The 24,448-nt window shown below is 51.1% G+C and overlaps 1 protein-coding gene across 7 annotated transcripts in view; it reads left to right on the top strand.

Annotated features, from left to right (window-relative positions):
* The first annotated feature begins 4,163 nt into the window (after positions 1-4,163).
* Positions 4,164-24,448, top strand: part of POLR3E (RNA polymerase III subunit E) — a 38,017-nt gene continuing 17,732 nt past the window's right edge. For 2 of the 7 annotated variants that reach the window (XM_082714685.1, XM_082714688.1), the window contains exons 1-6: positions 4,164-4,339; positions 17,282-17,354; positions 18,953-19,003; positions 21,228-21,305; positions 22,054-22,169; positions 22,454-22,536. In XM_082714685.1, coding sequence (XP_082570811.1) covers positions 17,319-17,354; positions 18,953-19,003; positions 21,228-21,305; positions 22,054-22,169; positions 22,454-22,536 — 364 coding nt within the window. In that variant the 5' untranslated portion in view covers positions 4,164-4,339; positions 17,282-17,318. Of the gene's footprint in view, positions 4,395-14,731; positions 14,965-17,281; positions 17,355-18,952; positions 19,004-21,227; positions 21,306-22,053; positions 22,170-22,453; positions 22,537-24,448 lie in introns of all 7 variants that reach the window. The other 5 variants (XM_082714686.1, XM_082714691.1, XM_082714690.1 and 2 more) reach the window with 5 other exon arrangements.

Consider the following 24,448-nt stretch of genomic DNA (forward strand, 5'->3'; position numbering starts at 1 on the left):
ATTTGTTCCAGAAAAGAAAGAAAGAAAAGTGCTCTGAGCACCGAGCTGAGGGTGTACGCTCTGCATGCAACTGAAGCGTGTGTCCTGCAAGAACAAAGTTCCTTTTTGGGAAGCCCACCGTGATCATATGGTTTGCCTTGGCTGTAGGTAACTCAGTGCTGGTTAACTTTTAGCAAAGAAGCAACTTGGGGGGGAAGGAAGCAACTTAGAGAATGGCAGGTAAAAGGGAAAGAATCAGGCCTCAGAAAGAGAGGTGCGAGGCCAAGTGTGTAGATCCAGGAAGCCGAAGGTGACAGAGGGTCTGGAAGTTCGGTCCGCCTTACTGAGGGTTATGGAGGGCCAGATTCAGAGCCCGATTCCCGGGCTAAAGCCTCTGATTGGCCTAATTGGGTCTTGTGCCCGCCCCCTGAGCGCTTTTGATTGACGGTTCCTTTTACACCCCGCAGAGAGGGTTTCCCAAAGGAAAAATGAGTATTGGAACCAGAAGACAGGGAAAGGGCAAAACAACAGGTTCTCACCCAGACAGAGTATTCCCTTTGGGGAGGAAGAGGAAGAGGGCTCTGAAGTTTAGAAGAGAGTGTTAAACTTTTTGGATGGTTTTGTTGCAAGCCTATGTCAAAATTGTGCTGCAATCTGGCTGCCAGTGTGGATCCCCTGGGAGGCTAATTCAAAGATTCACATTAGGAAAAATTTTTTTAAAAATCGCTTTTTAATACTTTTCCTCCTCTATCGAGTAAAGCACACAATCTTTAGTGTACAACTTGATGAACTTCTGAACATTTTCAGCCCCCAGAAAGCTCCCTTGAGCCACCCACCCAGCCAAACCCAGCACAAGGTGACCACTTTTTTTTTTTTTTTTAAAGATTTTATTTATTTAGTTGACAGGCAGAGATCACAAGTAGGGGGAGAGGCAGGCAGAGAGAGAGGAGCTGGCTCCTTGCTGAGCAGAGAGCCCGATGCAGGGCTCCATCCCAGGACCCTGAGCCGAAGGCAGAGGCTTTAACCCACTGAGCCACCCAGGCGCCCCAAGGTGACCACTTTTTTACCTTTTCCCTGGTAGACACTCTATAGGACAAGAATGATTAAAAAGATTGACAGATAACCATCAACAGGGTGAGTAGAAAATTAGCTTCGAAGTACAAATCTCAGTGCCATTATATTTCTTAAGAAGAAGCTTAAGCATTTTTATCAGGAATGTTCATTTCTTCCCAAAAAGAGATTTCGTGCAGAAAGGTTTGGTCTCTGCCCAGGTTTCAGATAATCTTCCTTTGATGGAAGCAAGAGAGTGAAGAAGGGAGGGCATCCAGGACTGAGGCCCCATACGCTGAGGGCTTGTGATATGGAGGGTGCCAGCCTTCACCTGAAAGTCCCCAGGTTGGGGGCGGGGGACAAATGAACTGTGTTTGCTCTGTGGTGCTTCCTCCTTCCACCTGCCCCATTAACCGGGGGCAGAGAAGCAGGGCCACCAAGGGATGGTGAGGATTTCAGCCCTTCCTTCCATCTCCCCGGTTTAAAGCTGCTGGGATGCAGGTCCGGGAGTTCTGATACAACATTCTGCTTCTCCTGCTTTTTAGGTTTGCATCTGATTGTCACAGACAGCTGTGTAAGGGCGCTTCGACCCTACAAGAAACTCCCAAAGGGAGGCCCGGGGCTCTGCCTTTCAGAATCAGCCTGCATCTGTGCAGGATGCCTGTTAAGTACCCCATTCAGTATAATATTAGTAGGGACAGACCTGAATTGCTCCAGAATCTTCTGTCAGAAATACCTCTAGCTTCATCTGAGCCCCTACCATACAAGCGGAGTTTATTTCTTATGATGGCCAGCTACAAGGTAGCACTAGCTTGAGCAGATGAGGGGCATTTATTGTAATGATAAAAGGATATCTCCGCAAATGTGAATCCCACTGGGTCCTAGGAAGGGTCTAGAGGTGGGAGCCGGAAAACCGTCAGGATTTCTCTATGACTCTGTTCTTCTGCTTGTATCATTCTCTTCTCCCCCCACGCACGGGCCTTCTCTACTTCTCCAATCTATTTCCCAGAATATGGCCATTCCAAATCTCCCTTTCTCCCATGTTCCTGTCAGTCTTAGACCCTAACCCTTGACACTCTAACACTGAACACATTAAAATTAACAAATCGGGAAACCACCATGTCTCAGTTCAGAGTCTCAAAAGAGGCTCTGATTGGTCTGACCCGAGTGCTGTATCTACCACAGACACCCCTGCCCATGCACACCATGGGCAGGGATGGGGGCACAGCACTGAGGGGACTGCCAGGGATCCGCTCTCTGGGCAATGCAGGCAATTCTTAGAAAAGTGAGATTAGGCAGATCTTCCAGCAATTAGCCTTTACCATGAGGATATTTCCTTTTGGAAAACTCGGCACACAACTCACAAAGTCCCTCCTAGTACTAAAACACTGCGACTAGATGAATGCCTCTTTTGATCTTAAGAACTATTCCTCATTTAGCTCTGAATCCCCCACAATGGCTAGTGTGTGTCCTCAATAGATGGCTGCTACTGTATTTCTTTAAAAATTCCTTTAAAAGCAACAAACTCTCCTGATGCAATGAAATCGTTGCCTATCAATACTTATGTTAAAAGTAGATGGGGAAAAACTCAGTTGAGGAGGAATTGAAGATAAGGAGAGATATGGAATGCCCAGATGTTAGGGTGTGTGCTAGTTAGATATTAACCAGAAACTTGAATATAACAATAATATAAACAACTAAAAGGTCCATATTCACATCGTGGAATAAAATCTCTATGCATTGGTAATAGAACTCATAATGTTGGAGTAGAGGAATAGGTTTCAGAATGATCTTGGCACAATAATATTTACAAAAATGGAAAACATACAGAAGACCATTCTATATATTGTTCATGAGAATATATGTATAAATACACAAATATCTGTATCTATAGATATAAATATATATAGATATGAAGGGATTAAAAAATGGATTGAATACACATCAAGTCATAATAATAGTCATAGCCAAGGGAGGATGTTTGGGAAGGAGGATTTATTTTTAATTTGTAAAGGTCTAGTATATTTGTATTTAAAAAAATGTTTAATGCTCTAGTATATTTTAAAATGGATTTTTAAAAGGACAGCATATTTATATTGTTTCCTGAATAACTTTTAATGAAAAATATGTACGTAGGAAAAGAATTGGAATTGAAATGCCACAATATTAGGTGGTGAGAATGTGGGTGATTATTTTTTCTTTGTACTTTTTCTATATTTTTAAATATCTATTTCCATTAACATGGATAGATATTTTAAAAGTATATTTGGGTGAAAAAACAGTTGCAGATTAAGAGTAATAGTATGATAATATTTATGTAAAAACCCATACACAATAAAAACAAAACATCAATTCTCTATGGATATCTATGTATGCATATGAATATATCCCAAAAAATCCACATACATTCACAGCAGAAAATCCAGAAAGATAGTTACTAAGTTGGTTACCTCTGTGGCTGGGACTTAGGGTCAAAGATAAAAGAGCATTGTAACTTATCTGCAAAGTGTAAATATTTTGCAATAATTCACTTACTTTTTGAGTAACTAAACATTAAAACTCATAGCGTTTCAGAGTAAACTGCTTACACCAGCTCCCCCGATTTGGTTTTCGTAGCCCCTAGGGAGAATTACTGCTGGAATCCGTCATTTCCACGGAGTTACGTGGCTCCTTCTGAGATCTCCGGGTTAAACAGTCGACCCAGAACGCAGATTCTTAAGCTGCTTTTCGCTCTAAAACCTATTTGAAACGAATCTGGGTGCAATTATTGGAGCAAATGATTTCTTTTAAAATACATGAGACATTCAAAATTAAGTCCATCAGAATCAAAGGACTAGAAACGTCAGTGAAATTTGCTCAGTAAAGTATTAAGTAGCTTCCTGGAAGAGCATCTTACCAGCTGGGTAGCGTGGCCGAGCGGTCTAAGGCGCTGGATTAAGGCTCCAGTCTCTTCGGGGGCGTGGGTTCGAATCCCACCGCTGCCAGGATGTCTCACTTTTGTCCTCGCTCGCCTTGGCGGGGGATTGTCCGTTTTCTGTTCTTTTGCCGGATCATCAGCGCCCCCTGCTGCCTGACCCGGCCCGCGGCCGGCATGAATGGAGCGGCGAGGAGGCGGGCCTGTGCGCGTCGGGGCGGGGCATTGTGGGTAAAAGGAAGCGTGAGGCCCGGCCCCGCTCCCCCCACGTGTCCGCTGGAGTTTCTCCGCCAGCAACATGGCCGCCGCCTAAGAGACGAGCCGGGCCGCCGCCGCCTCTGCAGCCCGCGGGTCCCTGGGCCGTTGCCGCCGCCCGCGCGCGGCCCCCGCGGAGAGGTGAGTGCCCAGAAGGCAGCGCACGCCGGGTCTGGAGCGGGGCCGCACTCGCGAGGTGGGCCTGGGCCGGGCTGCCGAGTAGGCCGGGAGGCCCGCGCCGCGCGGAGCTCGGGGTCTGGGGAGCCTCCCGGGCCTCGGGCGGCGGGAGGGATGGGCAGCCCGCTACCGTGGCCCCGGGCCGGCCGCAGGCTCCGACCTCGGCCCGGCCCGGCCCGGGAGTCGGGGATGTCGCGGCCGAGGCTGCCCGCGGTGACTCAGGGTCCCGCCGCGGGGCTCCGCCCGGCCCCGGCCGGCCTCCTGCGGGAGCGCCTGTCCGAAGGCGGCCGGTGTCCCGCCCGCGCGGCGGCTCGTGGCGATGGCCGTGCGGTGGGCGTGAGAGGGGGCCCGACCGCCTGCGAGGGAGGCGGGACCCGTTGGACAGGGTGGCCCGGGGCTGGCGGCCCGTCCCCGCCGGACAGGGCGGGCGCTACCCAAGCGTGCCCCGGCCCCCTGCTCGCCCTGAGCCCGAGCAGCCTCCGCCCGGCCGGGCCGGGCCCGACACGTCTCCTTCACCTCTTCGGGCCGCCGTGCAGCGTTCGCGGAGCGCCAGCGTGGTGCTGGGGACGGCCGCGACCGTGGGCTCGGAGGACGGGTCGGTCGGGACGCACGGCCGGGCGGCCCGTACGCGAGCAAGGTCGTGGGTTGGGTTCTGCGCCGCTTTAGAGTCGGAGGGCGACGAGGAGGTCGTCACCATCGCCAGCGTTTCGTCCTCTGTGAAACGGGGATCAGGAAAATCCAGCGGCCTTGGTCGGGTGGCGGTGGGTCGGCTGACCCGGGGGAGACGCCAGCAGCCCCAGCTCTGCGGGGTTTGATTGGTGGCCGCGGTGTGCTCTCCGACCTGGGGGGGGGGGACCCAAAAACCAAAAAACAAAACCATGTTGCCAAGTAATAACAAAGCTCTCCGCAGGTTCCATTTATGACCCTTCGTTAAGCCTCACCGCAGCCCTTGGGGAGGTTGAGTCCTTTTCTTATCCCCCCTTTGAAAGGGATGAAAATAGCGAGACTTGGCCCCGTCCAGACCGTTCGCAGCCGGCCACGGATCGGAAGTAGCGGAGGTGGGATTTGAACCGGTGGCGTCTGGTGCTGAGCAGCCAGGCTCTTCCCCACTATCCCATAGTGCCTTTCCTGGACGAGGGGTGCAGCCTCGTGGTTAAGAATCCGGGTGGTTGACATCAGCCGGACCTGGGCTTCCTCTCTGGCTCTGCGGTTCTCCCGGCACAGCGACCCTGGGCAAAATTACCTACTCTCTGGATCCGAGTTTCCTGGTTTCTTAACTGGCAAGGATGAGTCTTGAGTACAGGACCGTTGAGAGGATGAGAACATGTGTGAAGTCCTTGGAGAAGGGGCTGATGCTGGTTAAGGGTTAATGCATTCACACAGGTGGAAGCTGAGGTGACCCAGAGGCGGGGAGATGTCTTGCCAGAGACACACACAGGCGTTTAGAATCCAGGCCTTGAGACTGTTTGTCCTTGGGGCCCTTTCCTCTTAACTGCATCGTACTTGGTCTTCTCCCTCCAGTAGCTAGAGAGACCTTGGAGATGCCTCCGCATTTCCGATTGTCTGACCGGTTCCATTCCCAGGTGCACCGGGATGCCCCCAGGGGTGGCACTGGGTTTTTCCTTAGCTGGGAACCCCTCCTTCCCTCCACCTGGGGTCCTTGTCTCCTTGCCCTTAGTTGGCAGCTCCCTCCTGGGGGAAATTTCGAGTGCTGAAGGGCACAGCCCCTGCCCCAGAGTACCATGATGGCCACAGGACACCCAGGTTGGTCACAGGTGGTCGCTTCAGTTGGAGAAGCTTGGCTTGTGGCTGGGAGGTCTGCTTCTGCCTGGGCCACAGCCCCTGTCTGTCTGCAAATGTCTGTGAGACCCAAACCATGAGTCCGCCAGTGTCTGGATGCGGCTGGTGAACGGTCTGTAACCACCTGATTTCACGCGTTCATTTATTTGTTCTTTGTACTGTATTGAGCGTCCACTTCATGCCAGGCACTGTTCTAGGTATTGGGAGAACAGCATGGATTTTGAAAAGAGATAATAATCCTTATAACAACTTGATGAAGTGAGTATAATGATCTCTACTTTATGGTTGAGGTAACTGCCAGGCCCCGTGGAGCTTCTATTCCAGTGCAGGAGGCAGGCAGCACAAATGCAGACAGACTAGATAGTTCCAGACGGTGAGAACCGTGAAGGAAAGGAAACAGGGAGGGGTGGTCCTGGCTCTGAGCTGGTTGGGAGGGCTCTTTCTGGTGGGCGCCAGGGAACTTGCCTCCAGGAGGGGCTGGCAGGGGAATATCTACCGAAAAGCAGCCCGCTTTGAAAAGACCTGGGAAAAGCAGTTGTCATGCAAAGGTCCTGAGACAGACTGGGGGGGGGACTCAACTTTTGGAGGCCCAGCAGATGGCCACCTGGCCTTGTGGATGGTGAGGGAAAGGCAGGGGCAAGATCACATAAGGCCTTGAGGCCATGGAATGGACTTTGGATTTTATTCTATGTGGCAGGTGAAGGGTTTTGAGCGGGAGAATGATGTGATTTACTCGTTTGCAAGGACAGCTGTGGCTGTTTCGGGACGGACTGGAGGTAGCCGAGAGAACCTCGGGGAGGCTTGTTGGAGCGGCGCTTGTCAGTCACGGGTCAAGATTGATTCGTGAGTGGTGCCGGCTGGCTCAGTTGTAGAGCACGGCGGGGTGTTGAGTTCAGGCCCCACGTTCGGCATAGAGATTACTTAAAATTTTTTTATTAGTGGGATGTGAAACCACTTTGGAGGATTGTAACCAGCATGTTTAATTTCAAAGAATGAGGGCAGAAAACCTCACTGCATCACATCCAACAGGGGCACTTACGCTTATGTGAAACCTGCATCACATCCAACAGGGGCACTTACGCTTATGTGAAACCTTGATTTAGTTTTGTAATTGCGTGCATGTTCAGGGTCGCTGATATGCGGTGGGGTTTTTTTTCTCTTTATTTTTTAATTAACATATAATGTATTATTTGTCCCAGGGGTACAGGTCTGTGAATTGCTAGGCTTCAACGTTTCACAGCACTCACCATAGCACATACCCTTCCCAGTGTCCATCACCCAGCCACCCTATCCCCTCACCCCCCAGCGACCCTCTGTTTTGTGAGATTAAGAGTCTCTTATGGTTTGTCTCCCTCCTGATCCCATCTTGTTTCATTTTTCCCTTCCCCCTTAGGACCCCCTGCCCTGCTTTCAAATTCCTCATATCAGAGAGATCATATGATAATTGTCTTTCTCAGATTGACTTACTTCGATTACATAATACCCTTTAGTTCCATCCATGTCATTGCAAATGGCCAGATTTCATTTCTTTTGATGGCTGCACAGTATTCAATTGTGTGTGTATGTGTATATATATATATATCACATCTTCTTTGTCCATTCATCTGTTGATGGACATCTAGGTTCTTTCCACAGCTTGACTATTGTGGACATTGCTGCTATAAACATTGGGGTGCGTACCCCTTCAGATCGCTACATTTGTATCTTTCGGGTAAATACCCAGTAATGCCATTGCTGGGTCATAGGGTAATTCTATTTTCAACTTTTTGAGGAACCTCCATGCTGTTTTCCAGAGTGGCTGAACCAGCTTGCCTTCCCACCAACAGCGTAGGAGGGTTCCTCTTTCTCCGCATCCTCGCCAGCATCTGTCATTTCCTCATGTGTTAATTTTAGCCATTCTGACTGGTGTGAGGTGGTATCTCATTGTGGTTTTGATTTGTATTTCCCTGATGCCGAGTGATGTTGAGCACTTTTTCATGTGTCTGTTGGCCATCTGGATGTTTTTTTTGCAGAAATGTCTGTTCATGTCCTCTGTCCAATTCTTTTTTTTTTTAAGATTTTATTTATTTATTTGACAGAGATCACAAGTAGGCAGAGAAGCAGGCAGAGAGAGAGGAGGAAGCAGGCTCCCTGCCCAGCAGAGAGCCCGATGCGGGGCTCGATCCCAGAACCTCAGGACCATGACCTGAGCTGAAGGCAAAGGCTTTAACCCACTGAGCCACTCAGGCGCCCCTTCTGCCCAATTCTTGATTGGATTATTTGTTCTTTGGGTGTTGAGTTTGATAAGTTCTTTATAGATTTTGGATACTAGACAAAGGTCTAGTATCAGATAAAGTCTGATATGTCATTTGCAAATATCCTCTCACATTCTGTCAGTTGTCTTTTGGTTTTATTGACTGTTTCCTTTGCTGTGCAAAAGCTTTTGATTTTTTAAAATTTATTTTTATTTTATTATTTTTTTAAAGCTTTTGATCTTGATGAAGTTCCAATAGTTTATTTTCGCCCTTGTTTCCCTTGCCTTTGGCGATGTTTCTAGGAAGAAGTTGCAGGGGCTGAAGTCGAAGAGGTTGCTGCCTGTGTTCTTCTCAAGGATTTTGATGGATTCTTGTCTTACATTGAGGTCTTTCATCCATTTTGAGTCTATTTTTGTGTGTAGTGTAAGGAAATGGTCCAGTTTCATTCTTCTGCACGTGGCTGTCCAATTTTCCCAACACCATTTGTTAAAGAGGCTGTCTTTTTTCCATTGGACATTTTTTCCTGTTTTGTTGAAGATTAGTTAACCATAGAGTTGAGGGTCCATTTTCTGGGCTCTCTATTTTGTTCCATTGGTCTGTGTGTCTGTTTTTGTGCCAGTACCATACTGTCTTGATGATGACAGCTTTGTAATAGAGCTTGAGATCTGGAATTGTGATGCCGCCAACTTTGGCTTTCTTTTTCAAAATTCCTCTGACTTTTCAGTCTTTTCTCATTCCATATATATTTTAGGATTATTTGTTCCATTTCTTTGAAGAAAATGGATGGTATTTTGATAGGGATCTCGCTAAATGTGTAGATTGCTTTAGGTAGCATAGACATTTTCACAATATTTGTTCTTCCAGTCCGTGAGCATGGAACATTTTTCCATTTCTTTGTGTCTTCCTCAATTTCTTTCATGAGTACTTTATAGTTTTCTGAGTACAGTTTCTTTGCCTCTTTGGTTAGGTTTATTCCTAGGTATCTTACGGTTTTGGGTGCAATTGTAAATGAGATCGACTCCTTTTTTTTCTCTTCTGTCTTGCTGTTGGTGTACAGAAATGCAACTGATTTCTGTGCAATGATCTTTATATCCTGACACTTTATTGAATTCCTATATGAGTTCTTGCAGTTTTGGAGTGGAGTCTTTCGGGTTTTCCACATAAAGTATCATATCGTCTGCAAAGAGAGAGTTTGATTTCTTTGCCGATTTGGATGCCTTTTATTTGTTTTCGTTGTCTGACTGCTGAGGCTAGGACTTCTAGTACTATGTTGAATAGCAGTGGTGTTAGTGGACATCCCTGCTGTGTTCCTGACCTTAGGGGAAGAGCTCTCAGTTTATCCCCATTGACAGTGATATTCGATGTGGGTTTTTCTTAGATGGCTTTAATGATAGTGAGGTATGAACCTTCTGTGTCTACACTGTGAAGACTTTTGATCAAGAAGAATGCTGTACTTTGTCAAATGCTTTTTCAGTGTCCGTTGTGATATCATATGGTTCTTGTTCTTTCTTTTATTAATGTATTCTATCACATTGATTTGTGGATGTTGAACCAACCTTGCGGCCCAGGAATAAATCCCACTTGGTCATGGCGAATAATCCTTTTAATGTACTGTTGGATCCTATCGGCTAATATTTTGGTGAGAATTTTTGCATCTGTTTCCATCAAGGATATTGGTCTGTAATTCTTTTTGATGGGGTCTTTGGTTTTGGGATCAAGGTAATGCCTCATACAATGAGTTTGGAAATTTTCCTTCCATTTCTGTTTTTTGGAACAGTTTCAGGAGAACAGATATTAATTCTGTAAACATTTGGTAGAATTCCCCTGGGAAGCCATCTGGCCCTGGGCTCTTGTTTTTGGGGAGGTTTTTAAAGACTCTTTCAATCTCTTACTGGTTATGGGTCTGTTCAGGTTTTCTATTTCTTCCTGGTTCAGTTCTGGTAGTTTATAGTCTCTAGGAATGCATCCATTTCTTCCAGATTGTCAAATTTGCTGGTGTATAGTTGCTCATAATATGTTTTTGTAATTGTTTGTATTTCTTTGGTGTTGGTTGTGAATTCTTCTCTTTCATTCATGATTTTATAATTTGGGTCCTTCCTCTTTTCTTTTCTTTTCTTTCTTTCCTTTTTTTTTTAAGATTTTATTTATTTATTTATTTGACAGAGAGAGAGAGAGAGAGAGATCGATCACAAGGAGGCAGAGAGGCAGGCAGAGAGAGGAAGGGAAGCAGGCTCCCTGCCGAGCAGAGAGCCCAATGTGGGGCTCGATCCCAGGACCCTGGGATCATGACCTGAGCCAAAGGCTGAGGCTCTAACCCACTGAGCCACCCAGGCGCCCCTTCTCTTTTCTTTTCGATAAGTCTGGCCAGGGGTTTATCAATCTTATTAATCCTTTCAGAGAACCAGCTCCTAGTTTCGTTGCTCTTTTCTACTGTTCTTTTGGTTTCTATTTCATTGCTTTCTGCTCTGATCTTTATTATTTCTCTTCTCCTGCTTGGTTTAGGCTTTCATTGCTATTCTTTCTCCAACTCCTTTAGGTTTGGGGTTAGGTTGTGTACTTGAGATCTTTCTTGTTTCTTGAAAAAGGCTTGTATTGGTATACACTTTCCTCTCAGGACCACCTTTACTGTGTCCCAAAGATTTTTAACCGTTGTGTTTTCATTTTCCTTTGTTTCCATGAATTTTTAAAATTCTTTAATATCCTAGTGGACCATTCATTCCTTAGCAGGATGCTCTTCAGCCTGCATGTATTAAGTTCTTTCCAGATTTCCTCTTGTGATTGAGTTCTAGCTTCAGAGCATTGTGGTCTGAAAATATTCAGGGAATGATCCCAGTCTTTTGGTACTGGTTGAGAGCTGATTTGTGACCCAGGATGTGATCTATTCTGGAGAATGTTCCATGTTAGAGAAGAATGTGTATTCTGTTTTGGGATGGAATGTTCAAAATATATCTGTGATGTCCGTCTGGTCCAGTGTGTCATGTAAAGCCTTTATTTCCTTGTTGATCTTTTGCTTAGATGATGTGTCCATTTCAGTAAGAGGGAGTGTTAAAATCTGCTATTATTATTGTATTATTGTCAATGTGGTTCTTTGATTTTGTTATTCATTTGTTTATATAATTGGCTGCTCCCGTGTTAGGGACATAGATATTTAAAATGGTTAGATCTTTTTGTTGGGCAGACCCTTTAAGTATGATATATTGTCCTTCCTCATCTCTTATTATAGTTTTTGGCTTAAAATCTAATTTATCTAATATAAGGATTGCCACCCCAGCTTTATTTTGATGTCCATTAGCATGGTAAATTGTTTTCCACCCCCTCACTTTAAATCTGGAGGTGTCTTTGGGTCTAAAATGAGTTTTTTGTAGACAGCATATTGATGGGTCTGTGTGTTTTTTTGTTTGTCTTTTTGCCCCCCCCCCCCATTCTGATACCTTGTGTCTTTTGATTGGGGCATTTAGCCCTTTTACATTCAGGGTAACTATTGAAAGGTACAAATTTAGTGCTATTGTATTGCCTGTAAGGTGATTGTTACTGTATATTGTATCTGTTCCTTTCTGGTCTGTTACTTCTTTGCTTAGAGGACCCCTTTCAGTATTTCCAGTAGTGCTAGTTTGGTGTTTGCAAATTCTTTTAGATTTTGTTTGTCCTGGATGCTTTTTATCTCTCCTCCTATTTTCAGTGACAGCCTAGCTGGATGTAGTACTCTTGGCTGCATATGTTTCTAGTTTAGTGCTCTGAATATATCATGCCAGTCCTTTCTGGCCTACCAGGTCTCTGTGGATAAGTCTGCTGTCAATCTAATATTTCTACCATTGTATGTTCAGTCCTCTTGTCCTGAGCTGCTTTCAGGATTTTCTCTTTGTCACTGAGACTTGTAAGTTTTACTATTTGATGACAGATTGTGGACCTGTTCTTACTGATTTTGAGGGGGGTTCTCTGTGTTTCCTGGATTTTGATGCTTTTTTCCTTCAGCAGATTAGGGAAATTCTCTGCTATAATTTGCTCCAGTATACCTTCTGCCCCCCCCCCCCTTCTTCTTCTGGGATCCCAATTACTCTAGTACTGTTTCGTCTTATGGTATCACTTATCTCTCGAATTCTCCCCTCATGGTCCACTAGTTGTTTGTCTCTCTTTTGCTCAGCTTCTTTATTCTCCATCATTTGGTCTTCCATATCACTAATTCTCTCTTCTGCCTCATTTATCCTAGCAGTAAGAGGCTCCATTTTTGATTGCATCTCATTAATAGCTTTTTTAAAATTTCAACTTGGTTAGATTTTAGTTCTTTTCTTTCTCCAGAAGGGGATTTTATTTCTTCAGAGAGGGATTCTCTAATATCTTCCGTGTCTTTTTTGAGCCCAGCTAGCACCTTGATAATCCTCATTCTGAACTCTAGTTCTGACGTATTACTAATGTCCGTATTGGTTAGATCCTTAGCCGTCGGTACTGCCTCTCATTCTTTCTTTTGTGGTGAGTTTTTCCGCCTTGTCATTTTATCCAGGTAAGAACAGATGAATGAGAGAACGAAATACTAAAAGGGTAGCAACGACCCCAGAAAAATATACACTAACCAAATCAGAGGAGACCCGAGGCTGCGGGGAGAATGGAGGGGGAAAAAGAAAAAAAAATCTATAGATATTAGACTGGTGAGTAGAATAAAGCCACACGCTTGATTCTGGATGTATTTTGGTCTGTTAGAAGAAACTGCCTCCCAAAATTTTAGAGAAAAACTTATATATTACAAAAATAAGGGTAAACATGATGAAGGGGTGGAATATGACTGTAAAGATGAAAATTTAAAAAGATTCTAAAAAAGGAATTGGTAAGGTAATATGTTGGTTGAAAAAAGAGAAAAGAAAAGGAACCAGTGTGATCAGGCCGGAGATTAGAACAAAGCCATGTGCGAGATTTAGGGTATATTTTGATCTATTAGAAGAAATTGTATCCCAGAATTTAAAGAAAAAAAAAACTTTATATGTATATTAAAAATGAGGTTAAAGAGGCGCCTGGGTGGCTCAGTGGGTTAAAGTCTCTGCCTTCTGCTCAGGTCATGATCCCGAGGTCATGGAATCGAGCCCCACATCGGGCTCTCTGCTCAGCTGGGAGCCTGCTTCCCCCCCCCCTCTCTCTCTGCCTGCCTCTCTGCCTACTTGTGATCTCTGTCTGTCAAATGAATAAATAAAATCTTAAAAAAAAAAGGGTTAAATACAATTACAGTATAAAATATGACTATAATAATGAGAATTTAAAAATATTTTTAAAAGGTATTGATAAGATAAAATAGTTTAAAATATATTAAAATAGGAAAGTGGAAAAAATTTTAAAAATATAATAAGAAAAAAATTTTTTTTAATTTTTAAAGTTTTTTTTTTTTTTAGATTTTATTTATTTATTTGACAGAGATACAAGTAGGCAGAGAGGCAGGTTGGGGTGGTGGGGAGCAGGCTTCCCACCGGGCATAGAGCCCAGTGCAGGGCTCAGTCCCAGGACCCTGAGATCATGACCTGAGCCAAAGGCAGAGGCTTAACCCACGGAGCCCCCCAGGCGCCCCTTGGCTGGACGTTCTCCTGATCTTCTCGGGCAGGGCCCTGTTGCAGTGATTCTCTAAAGTCTGCCCGGCCCAGGCGGTGTGATCTGCGCGCGTTCGCTCTTGGGAGCAGTCGTTCCCCGACCGCTGTCGTAGAGCTCTGAGGTAGGGAGCGAAGACCGCGGCCTCCCAGTCTCTGCCCCGGGTTGCCTAGAACTCCGGCCCCGCTCCTCGGGGCGCCCTCAGAGAAGGGGGGTCAGTCCCTCTCCTCTCCCTGGGCTCCCACCATGCTCCGGGCTCGCTTGGCCGGTGACCCCGCGTTTCTGTCTCTGGCGCCCAGCCCTGTTTGGAGTCTCCAAATCCAGCAGATTCCTGCAGGGTGCTCCTGCCCCGCTCCTCCCAGAGGAGGAAGAAGGGGGTCTCCCCGCACCTGCCGCTCGTGGGGTCCCTGCTGTGCCTTGGATCACAGTTTACGGTAACCCCAAGCCGAGAGCGCGCTCCTCGGCCCCATCTCTGCGTCCGGCTTCCCCGCTCCGACAGCTGGCAGCTCTGCCAAAGTCAGACACCCCTGGTCGGTCTGTGACCCTGTGGGTCCTGAGACCACACTGTCCCCGTGAGGGCTCCACGCCCTGCTTAGCCTCCGGAGCGACGTCGCTGGGCGCAGCGACTTCCGCCCCTCCCCCGCGGTCTGTCTTCTCATCACTTGGGACTCCCGTTCCCACAAGTCCGACCTTCCGGAAAGTGGTTGATTTTCTTTTCCTACAGTTGCTGCTCTTCTATCTCCTGTTGCGTTTGTAGGTGTTCAGAATGGTTTGGTAACTCTCTGGCTCAGCTCCTGGGACCTGATGGCATTTCGGTCTCTCACTCCTCGCCATCTTGCTGCTCCTGCGTGCCGTGGATTTCTGGCTGTAGGTCTTGGGCGGAGAACTTGGGAAGCCTCGGAGTTGGATGATGTTGGTCGGGAGGATGAGGGGAAGTGAGAGCCCTCCATCACCCTAGTCTGCACCGTGGAGGAGGAGCCCCAACTCCAGGTACCTCTTCCTCCTCGAGTTCCTCGGTGGCTGCGCGAGAGGTCAGCAGAGCCCAGTAACAGCTGAGAGAGCCAGTTTCTCAGGAATGATCGCGTCTGGGGAACCTCCCAGGCCACACCTCTTTGTACATAGGACCTGTTCCCGGACTCGCGGGGAAGAGCCCCAGCTGCAGAGAGGCTGGGCTCCCTGTGCACCTGTGACCCTGGGCAGCCAGTGCGGACGGGGAAGGGCCTGGGGCTCTGCCATGCGTCCGCCTCTTTCTGGCAGGAGCGCACACCTCGGACTGTCCGTCTAGGCCTCCTGACCCTCCTCCTGTCGTCAGGCTGTAACGGCTGGGGCAGTCGGCTTCCCTCGGGTTTGCCGTCTTGCGTCCTCCACATCTTCCTCCACTCAAAAGTCTTTGGTAGCTCCCTGTTAAATAGCCGTTCTGTGGTTCCTTTCTTCAGACAGCAGGTCTGTGTGCAGTGTCTGCTGCGGGCTCGGGGGAATAGCAAGGGACAGAACAGACCAGCATCCAGTCTCCGTGTGACTTACAGTTTAGTGGCAGTGGGGCTGGGGACAAAATAATAACAGAGGTGTTAACTGTCCTGTGGTGATCCGTGCTTTGGGGAAAACCAGGGCAGGGAGGGGCACTGTCGCGGGTGTTGCCATGTGGGGTAGGTTAGAGGCGTGGCTCTCCGTGCGGAGGCGAGGTGTGGCCAAAAACCTGGAAGAGGTGAGGGCAGGAGCCGGGAGGCTCTGGGGGTACAGTGGTGACCAAGGCCCGAGGTGGGGGGAGAGGAAGGGACGGGCCTGTGGGAGGTGAGGTCTGAGAGGTGAAGGGGCGCAGGCAGCCGCGCGTCGGCCAGAAAGACTCCAGCGTCTGTCCTGAGGGGCACGGGAGGCCCTTGAAGGCAGAGGCGTGGCGAGCGCTGATGGGGTTTTCAGAGCCATCACTGGTGCTGGCTGTGGGGTTGGGTGAAGATCGTAAGGTTGCACGTGGGGCAGGGAGATCATTTAGGGCGTCGCTGTCCTGCAGGCCGGCAGTGGAGCTGGCTGGACGGGGGAGGCTGCCGTGGGGTGGCCGGACCCCAGACTGCCTTCAGGGTGGGCCTGACAGGAGTTGTGTGCGGTGAGGGGAGCAGGGGCTCGGGGATGAGGCTGGCATTGGGACTGAGCAGCCTGAGTTGGGAACGTGGATCTGGAACGCATGAGCGGATTTCGGGTCATACAGCTCAGGCCGAGGGCTTAGAGGACCTTGAATCCCACCTGTGGTGAAGGTATTGCACCCTTTTAAATATTGAATAACTCAGATGTTAAGTAGATAAAACAAAAATGATGTTCTAACCCAGAACTAGGGCCCTGGGGGCTGCTGGGCTTCTGAAGGTATCTGAGTAACCAGCCCCTCCCTTTGGGACTCGGAAGAGTCAGTCCGGTGGGATGACTTCCCTCTGCTGGGGAGACCTGCAGCCTTCTCCGCTGCAGGTGCTTGAGGTGTGGCCAGTCCCCTGGGATCCCTTACCGTCTGGTGTCGTGGCTTGTCCAGATCCTTCTCCCCTTCAGGGTCCAGCCCAGGTGCCCCCCCCTCCTTCCCGGCAGAAGGCCCTTCCCATCCCTTGGAGCTCCCCGACTGCTGGCTGTTACCCGAAGTCAGATGGCCTGGCTGGCCTGGCTTTGAAGCCCAGTGTGTCGTCTGCGTGGGCTGCGGCTCTGGCTCGCGTGTGCACGGCATCCCCGAGGTCCAGTGCCCCCTTAGAAAATGGGGACAGTCGGGCCACCTTGCAGGGTTGGTGTGTTGAATACGTGAAAGTCTGTGAAGAAGGTCATTTTGTGTCACACACCCCAAACAGAATCCTCTCGTGGGGGTTGGGCTTGAAGTCTGCTCGAAAGTCAAATACCAGAGACCGAGCCCCCTGGAAAGCCTTGGGGCTGCCTGCTCTTCCTGCTGGACGCCAGACTCCCCTACTGGTTCCCCGTGGCCCGCGGTTAGTGCTCCAGTGCTTGCACCACAGCTGTGGACCAGCCAGCCTCCATCTGCTGCCTGATAGTGACCTCTTTCCTGTGAGTGGTCAAAGAAACCGTAAAGCTGGTCATTTATTCTCTCCCGCGGGTGTAGCCGCCAGGTGCTGCCTTGGTGGTTTCACCTTCCTGTTTGGTTCTGGCCACTGGGGTATAGAATGGGCCGGCTCTTGTTGATTCCAGGAAGGCTGTAGAAAGGAGGTCAGTGCCTGTTTGTCTCAGGCTCCTCCCTCTCAGAGCAGGCCTGTGGCAGCAGAGACACCCAGGGGTGTTGGCGGGATGGCTGACTGACGTTCAGGCCTCTTACTCTCCCTTGCAGATCGAGTCCGAGGATCGTGCGGCTGGTCCCCCCTAGTATGGCCAATGAAGAGGATGACCCAGTCGTACAGGAGGTAACTGCTGTTGCCCGCGCTCTGCCGGGGCTACCAGGGAGCAGTGCCCGGGTGCAGCGCTGCAGGGAGCGGGGCTGGGGCTCTTCCATCGCGCTGGCCGGGCATCAGCTGGTATTCTAGGGACCCTAACTCAGTCTGTTCCCTCTGTCTGGAACCCTCTTCCTCCAGATAACTGCCTCACTGAGACTTTCGCTTCCTCCCGTTCTCTGATCCAGCATTTCCTTGTCAAAGAGGATTCCCTGATCCCACCCCTGGCCCCCAACCTGCCTCGTGAACACCCTCCCTGGCCCTCCCCAGCCCCCCTTGGCTACACCCTGTGCTTGGTCACAGCACTCCCCGTCCCCTAGACAGAATCTCCTTTCCCTAGAATGTAAGCTTCATGAGGGAGGGATTTTCTTCTTTGACCACGGTGTCCACAAAGCCAAGTTCAGTGCCTGCCACTCAGTAGATACCCAGTGATGATTTGTTGAATGAATGAATGGGCTCAACAACTCCCCCTTCTTCCTGGGCCTACCCAGAAGTCATTCAGCAGTTGTTCGCTGGATCCACTATGTGCTGGGGGCTATGACAGCCGTGAGCAAGGCAGTGTCCTGCCCTCGGGAAACTTGGGATCTGACAAAGAAGGAGACCCAAGATGCAGATGGTGGGGAGGTAGGTTCCAGAGTCAGCCCAGATCCAGACACATCCTAGAGCCTCTGGGCCTTTGCACATGCTGCTCCCTCCACCTAGAATGCCCTTCACACAGGCTCCGCCTGCGCTGATGCCCTTCACTCCTCCTTAAGGCCTGGCGGTGGGAGAGAACATGGTTAGTGCGAAGAGCCGTGGTGGGAGAGAACATGGTTAACATGAAGAGCCGTGGTGGGAGAGAACATGGTTAGCGCGAAGAGCCGTGGTGGGAGAGAACATGGTTAGCGCGAAGAGCCAGGAAGCCGGGAGGCAAAGTGCCGCATGGCGGCGCAGGCCGGTTGGTGCCGAGGAGGAGGAGTTGGGCCGGGTCGTTCTCAGATGGGCTTACCACCTTGAGGTGGGTGACAGGTCAGTCCAGGGGAGGTGGCGGAGGGCACGGGGAGGAAGTGCAGCAAGTGCATAAGCTCTCCCCTGCCCCGGCCTCATCAGAAAAGCATTTGCTCTGGCTCTAGGATGCATCGTGATCTGAGCAGCCCCCATGGAAAGCCCTTTTTTTTTTTTAATATTTTATTTATTTATTTGAGAGAGAGACAGTGAGAGAGAGCATGAGTGAGGAGAAGGTCAGAGAGAGAAGCAGACTCCCCATGGAGCTGGGAGCCCGATGCGGGACTCGATCCCGGGACTCCAGGATCATGACCTGAGCCGAAGGCAGTCGCCCAACCAGCTGAGCCACCCAGGCATCCCGGAAAGCCCATTTTTATTGGGTTGCAGCAGACCTAGCGGGGCCAGGAACTCTAGCTGTAGAGAGGGAGGCTGGAGCCTCGGTTCCCTCTGTTTCTAGTGGTGGCTGAGCCTTCTCCCCCACACTGCCTCTAGGAACCATGAACCCTAACATCCAGGGAGCAGGGGCAGGGCCACTCTGGCCAGGCACCTGTCTGTCTCCTGTTGAAATATTCTTCCCTTTTTCCCAGATCGATGTGTACTTGGCCAAAAGTCTGGCAGAGAAGCTCTATCTGTTTCAGGTAATGGTGAGACCAGAGGGTGAAGGGGCCTCCTAGGGCGTGGGCGTGGGCAGTGGGGGGTACCGGGAAACCTCAGCTTTGCTTAGGGTTCTGGACACCAGAATGTGGAGTGGGTGGCGGGGGTGGGGGGTGTTCTTTTGGCTTCTGTGGGCAGGCAGGTCAGTAGTCTCTGATACCGAAGACGGGGAATCCAAGGCTGCCGTGAGGCAGAACAGTGTCGTGGTTCAGGCCCTGGAGAGCGGCAGGCGCGTTGAGGCCCAGTGCCATCGTGACTTAGCTGTGAGCCCCGGGCAACGTCCTTAAGCTCTCTGTGTCTGTTTGCTCATTTGCAAAATGGTGGCAGTTACACTACCGACGCTGAGGTGTCACCGTGCAGGTTGGATGAATCCGTGCAAAGTGCTCGGAGCCCAGCCCAGCCCAGTGCTCAGCTCTACAGTCTGTTTTAGGACAGTTCTGTCCCGTGTCCCTCATTCCTGCCTGCATCCCGCGGCAGCTGTTGACCTGTTCTCTCGCGCTGTGATCGGCCCGTCCTGGACATTTCATGTACACGGAATCGTGGCATAGGTGGCTTCTCTTACTTAGTGGCATGGTCTCAAAGGCTCACTCATGTTCTAGCACGTGTCGGTACCGCGCTCCTTTTTGCGGACGATGAGTTTACCCACACCCTGGTGGCTGGCTGGGTCGGTTCCGGCTGGGGCTGTTACGAACAGTGCTGCCGCGAGCATCTCTCGCAGGTTTTCCCTGTGGACAGGTGGTGGTGTGGGGCACATCCCTAGGAGTGGAATTGCTAGATCCGAAGGAAACATTGTTTCTTCTTTAAAGGAGCAGGCAGACTGTTTGCATTTTCAACAAGAAGGTTATGGTTTGAAGTGTTTGGTCTCCATGTTGCGTATGAGAAGGTGAGGCGCAGGGGGCCCCCGCTGCACACGCCGCCCAGGACGGGGCAGCAGTGCGGCTGCTCTAAATGCGAGCCGGGAAGAGAGGCCCGGCTGCCCCTGCCCCTGCCCCAGGGTCTCCCTTTACAGGCTCTGGGGCTGGGAGCCTGTCCTTCAGGCCTTCCGAACTGGAGTCCTTGGCTGCCTGCAAATGGCGGGGAGCTGGCAGGGAGCTGACCCCGTGTGTGTTGGCGGTGGCCCAGACCGTGTGGCAGTGTCCGCTCTCTTTGCCTCGTTCCCCGCCCCCAGCAGCCCAGTGACGTGAGGACGTTCGCGCTGGCGGTGGTGAGGAGCTGGCCCCGGCCCATACATTGCAAGAGGCAGAGTTAGGACCAGAACCCAGGGCTGATTCCAGCACCTTCCCTTTCCCGGCCCCATCCCAGCCTGAGATCAGGAGGTGGCAGAGCCGCGAGGGCTCAGGCCAGACCAGTGGGGCTCCAGACTGTTCTTCCTGCTGCTGCTATAAGCTTGGCCCAGGAAGCAAGGAGTTGCTGTCTGAGCAAGCTTTTAGGAAGTCACCTTTGCCTTGGGCTGGAACGTAGCGGAGCCAAAGGGCCCCCACACAGAGGGTTCACTGTATGCGCTGCCACGCCTCCAGCAGGCCCCTTCCAGAGCGTGTTGGGGTACGGGCTCCGCTGGGCCCAGCTTCTCGAGGGCGGGTCCAAACCGTGACTCATCCGTCCACTCGTGTCCGTCCGGCGCCAGAGAAAGGGAAGGTGCCTCTGGGAGGACTGTTGTGGGAAGATGTGCCCAGCATGTTCAGAACAAACAAGTGACTTCAGAGCAGTATATTTAAGTGTGACATAAAAACGGCTTTTGGCACGGTGACATTGGGGCCCAGATGGGGCTGAGTGGGTCAGCGGCAGCTTTTTGTTGTGGAAAAGTGTACAAGGCGGCGGCGAGAGAGCGGACCAACGTCTTCACACCCCGTCCTCCGCCGGCAGCACGGCACTGCTCGGGTCTTCCGTCTGTGCTGCCCGTGGCCTCGTGTCCCCTGCCCTTGGCGGGATGTCCCCTGCCTCCTCCTCACTCTTGCCTGCCCGGCAGCGCTCTGTGGATTACCAGAGAGGGGCCTGTTTGGGTTCCTGACGCTTAGGGCTGTTCCTTGGAGGTCAGAGGCCTTCGAAAATTGCCTTTTGGAAGGAAGCTGGATTGAGCTGATATGAAGGGGACACGGGTGGAGACCAAGAAGTCTCTACTCGGTGTCGACTCTTGGCTGGAGCTTGGGAGCCCAGCTCTGGGCTGGGCCGGCCTGGGCAGGGCGGACTGACGGCTCCTTCCCCTCCCAGTACCCTGTGCGTCCGGCCTCGATGACCTACGATGACATTCCACACCTTTCAGCCAAGATCAAGCCCAAGCAGCAGAAGGTGGGTCTGCCCTCTGACGGAGGGGGCCGAGGGGAGGGGGACACCGGTGGGGGCTGGTGCCGGTGAGGCGGGAGACAGGCCCTCTGGGGACTAGCAGCCCAGAGAAAGAGCACTTGGAGGGTTGGGAAGAGAACAGCCACTTGAGCCTGGAAAGCTGAGGAAGGAAAGTTCCCAGAAAGAAAGGGGGTGGCAGCTCCAGAGAGGCCGGGGAGAGCACGGCCGGGTGTGAGTTCGAGACTGGGAACGGGGGCTCGTGTTCACAGGGGTAAGGCACGGGCTGCCGTGTGGCGGCTCTGGTACGCTCGAAGTGCCTCTAAGGGATGGGGTGACGGGCCGGAGCTCTGGGCACGCGTCTTGTCCGGGGTGGCTGCAGCGCCGGCCCCCCGTTGCCACTTGCACTGACTTTTCAAGAGAAGTTGGAAATGAGAATTTTTATGAGAAAAATCTCTTTGAGTTTTAAATGTTGGTCCCTAATTTAGATTTTGGAGGGCAGAATGGGAGGACAGAGGGAACTCTGTGACCGCACCCCTCCGCCCCCCAAGTAAAGGCTCTGTGGCCTTTCTGTTGGAATTAGGCTTTGTGACCTTTGATGCAGACTGAACCCTGGGGTCCCTTAGGAGGCATGCGTGCCTGGCCTGCGCCTGGGCAGGGCTGGGATTGGCAGGGACTGGGGTCGGGACATGGCTGTGGCCGGGTTGGGTGTGTCCTTGAGTTCCTCATAGCTGCTGGGGGTGCTTGACGCCTGCAGGTAGAGCTTGAGATGGCCATCGACACCCTGAACCCCAACTATTGCCGCAGCAAAGGGGAGCAGATTGCGCTCAACGTGGACGGCGCCTGTGCAGATGAGAGCAGCACCTACTCCTCGTGAGTCCCTTGCGCCCAGCCTCCTGGCTTTTTGGCAAATGTTTTTCCTCCCGGGAGGCCCCGTGATGGGAGTGGGGGCTTGTCCTGTCCTTGGGCCACAAGCCAGGCCTGGGGTTTCCTCTTCCCCAGCCTCCCTCCTGAGGCTCACACATGCTAACTTGGGGCCTTGGTCTCTGTCCCTGGACGTTGAATTCAGGAGGTGTCTGGGGTGGAGGAGGCTGTGCCTGCCGTGCCCTGGGCCTGGAGCTTCCTCCCCCTGACGTCTGTCCTCCCTGTGCTCCCAGGAAGCTGATGGACAAGCAGACGTTCTGCTCCTCCCAGAGCACCAGTAACACAGCCCGATACGCCGCTGCACTCTACAGGCAAGGTACCCGCGCTGGGCAGCCAGGCCGCCATGGCTCTGGGAGGCCGCTTTCTGGGAGGGAAGCGGGATAGGGGGTGGGGGGCCCAGCCTGCTGCTCCCCGAATGCTGGGTGCCCATAGGGGCCAGGCAGATTATAGAAATGTCTGTCAGGGGCTGGAAGAGGCCACCTCTAAGGACTTCAGGCTCTTGATGCTGCCTGACCCGATAGAGCCAGTGCTTCCAAGGTCACTGTCCTCCTGGGACACAGACATAAAGCATGACTTTTGAGACCGGTTTGAGAATTTTGTTTTAAACACAAGGTACTTGCGGGGCTTCTGGTGGAGCCTCCGACTCTTGATTTCTGCTCAGGTCGTGATCTCAGGGTGCTAGACTGCAGCCCCGCGCCAGGCTCCACGCTCAACAGGGCGTCTGCTTGGGGTTCTCTCTCCCCCTCTGCCCCTCCCCTTGCTCGCTCACTCACGCTGTCTCTCCGTCCCTCTCAAAAAGGAAAAAAAAATACAAGATATTTCCGCATGAGCAATTTTACTCTTAGACAGCCTCTACCCAAGAGAAGCGAAATGTCCACCCACACAAAACTTGTACGCGGATGTTCGTAGCAGCATCATTCATAGTTGTGACAAGGTAGGGACAGTCCCTAAGTCTGCGAGCGGACGCCTGGATGGCGAGGTGCACTAGGCCGTGCTGTTGCATGGTGTTTGGCTGCGTCAGGAGTGAGGTGCTGACCGTCCCCCGGTGCGCATGAGCCTGGGGACGTGATGCGCGGTGAGAGCAGCCGCTCGCGGGAGGCCGCGCGTCCTAGCCGCCCAGGTCAGGAGGTGGCCCGGGGAGGTAGATGGAGAGACAGAAGCAGGTAGTAGTTGCCTGTGGCTGAGAGCAGTGTGGGATGGGGAGTGACTGAGGATGGTTTGGGGTTTCTTTCTGGGGAGATGAAGATGTTCTCCGTGGGGAGTGGGGGAGGGGCAGAGCAGAGAGAGGGTCCCAAGCAGGCTTCACAGTCTCACGCCTCTGCGATCATGACCTTAGCTGAAACCAGGAGTTGGGCGCTGAACGGACTGAGCGACGCAGGCTCCTCTGAAAATGTTCTTAAATTGATTGTGGTGCTGGATGTACAACTCCAGGGATACAGTAAAATACACTGACCAGTGTGCTTTAAATGGGGAGTTCTGTGTGGCATGTGAATTGTAGCTCAGTAGAGCCACTGAAAAGTAAGTATTTAGAATTCAGAAAGCAGTAAGTGAAACTAATTTGAGCACTAAGGAAACAACTAGATTGGGCTCAAAGTAGCACCAAATAACTGTAGCCTTCTTTTTTGAACCCATGTCTCAAGCCTTGCACCTGGGCTGTTCGTTTCTTTTTATTCATTTTTATTATGGTAAAGTGTACATAACATGAAATTTGCCATTTTAACCATTTTTGGGAAAGATTTAGAGAAAACGTGCTTCTGGGGTTGGGGGTAGGGGCGGGGAGCAGGCCGAGGAAGAAGAGACTCATAAACTGAATCTGCCGAGCACGGGGCCGAGCGCGGGGCCTGACCTCGCGACCCTGAGATCATGACCCGAACCGAGACCTGGTCAGGCGTCTGACTGACTGCGCCACCCAGGCACCCCCATTGTAACCAGTGTTCGGCGCGCAGTTCAGTAACATTGAGGGCATCTGCGTTGCTGTGCGGTTGTCACCCCCGTCCGTCTCCAGCACTTGTGCCGTGTAGCCAGATGGACCTGTCCTGTCCTTTTTCTTCTGAGTCTCTTGTGTTGTTTTTTTAGGATTCTTTCTCCCATCCTAGGTTCATACAAAGGTTCTCCTAAAAAAAAAATTTTTTTTTTTTTTTTTAATTTTATTTGAGAGAGAGCGAGTGAACACAAGCAGGAGGAGGGGCAGAGAGAGACGCGGACTCCCTGCTAGCAGGGAGCCGGAT

The sequence above is a fragment of the Mustela nivalis genome, assembly GCF_964662115.1.
Source record: "Mustela nivalis genome assembly, chromosome: 19".
Classification (NCBI taxonomy): domain Eukaryota; kingdom Metazoa; phylum Chordata; class Mammalia; order Carnivora; family Mustelidae; genus Mustela; species Mustela nivalis.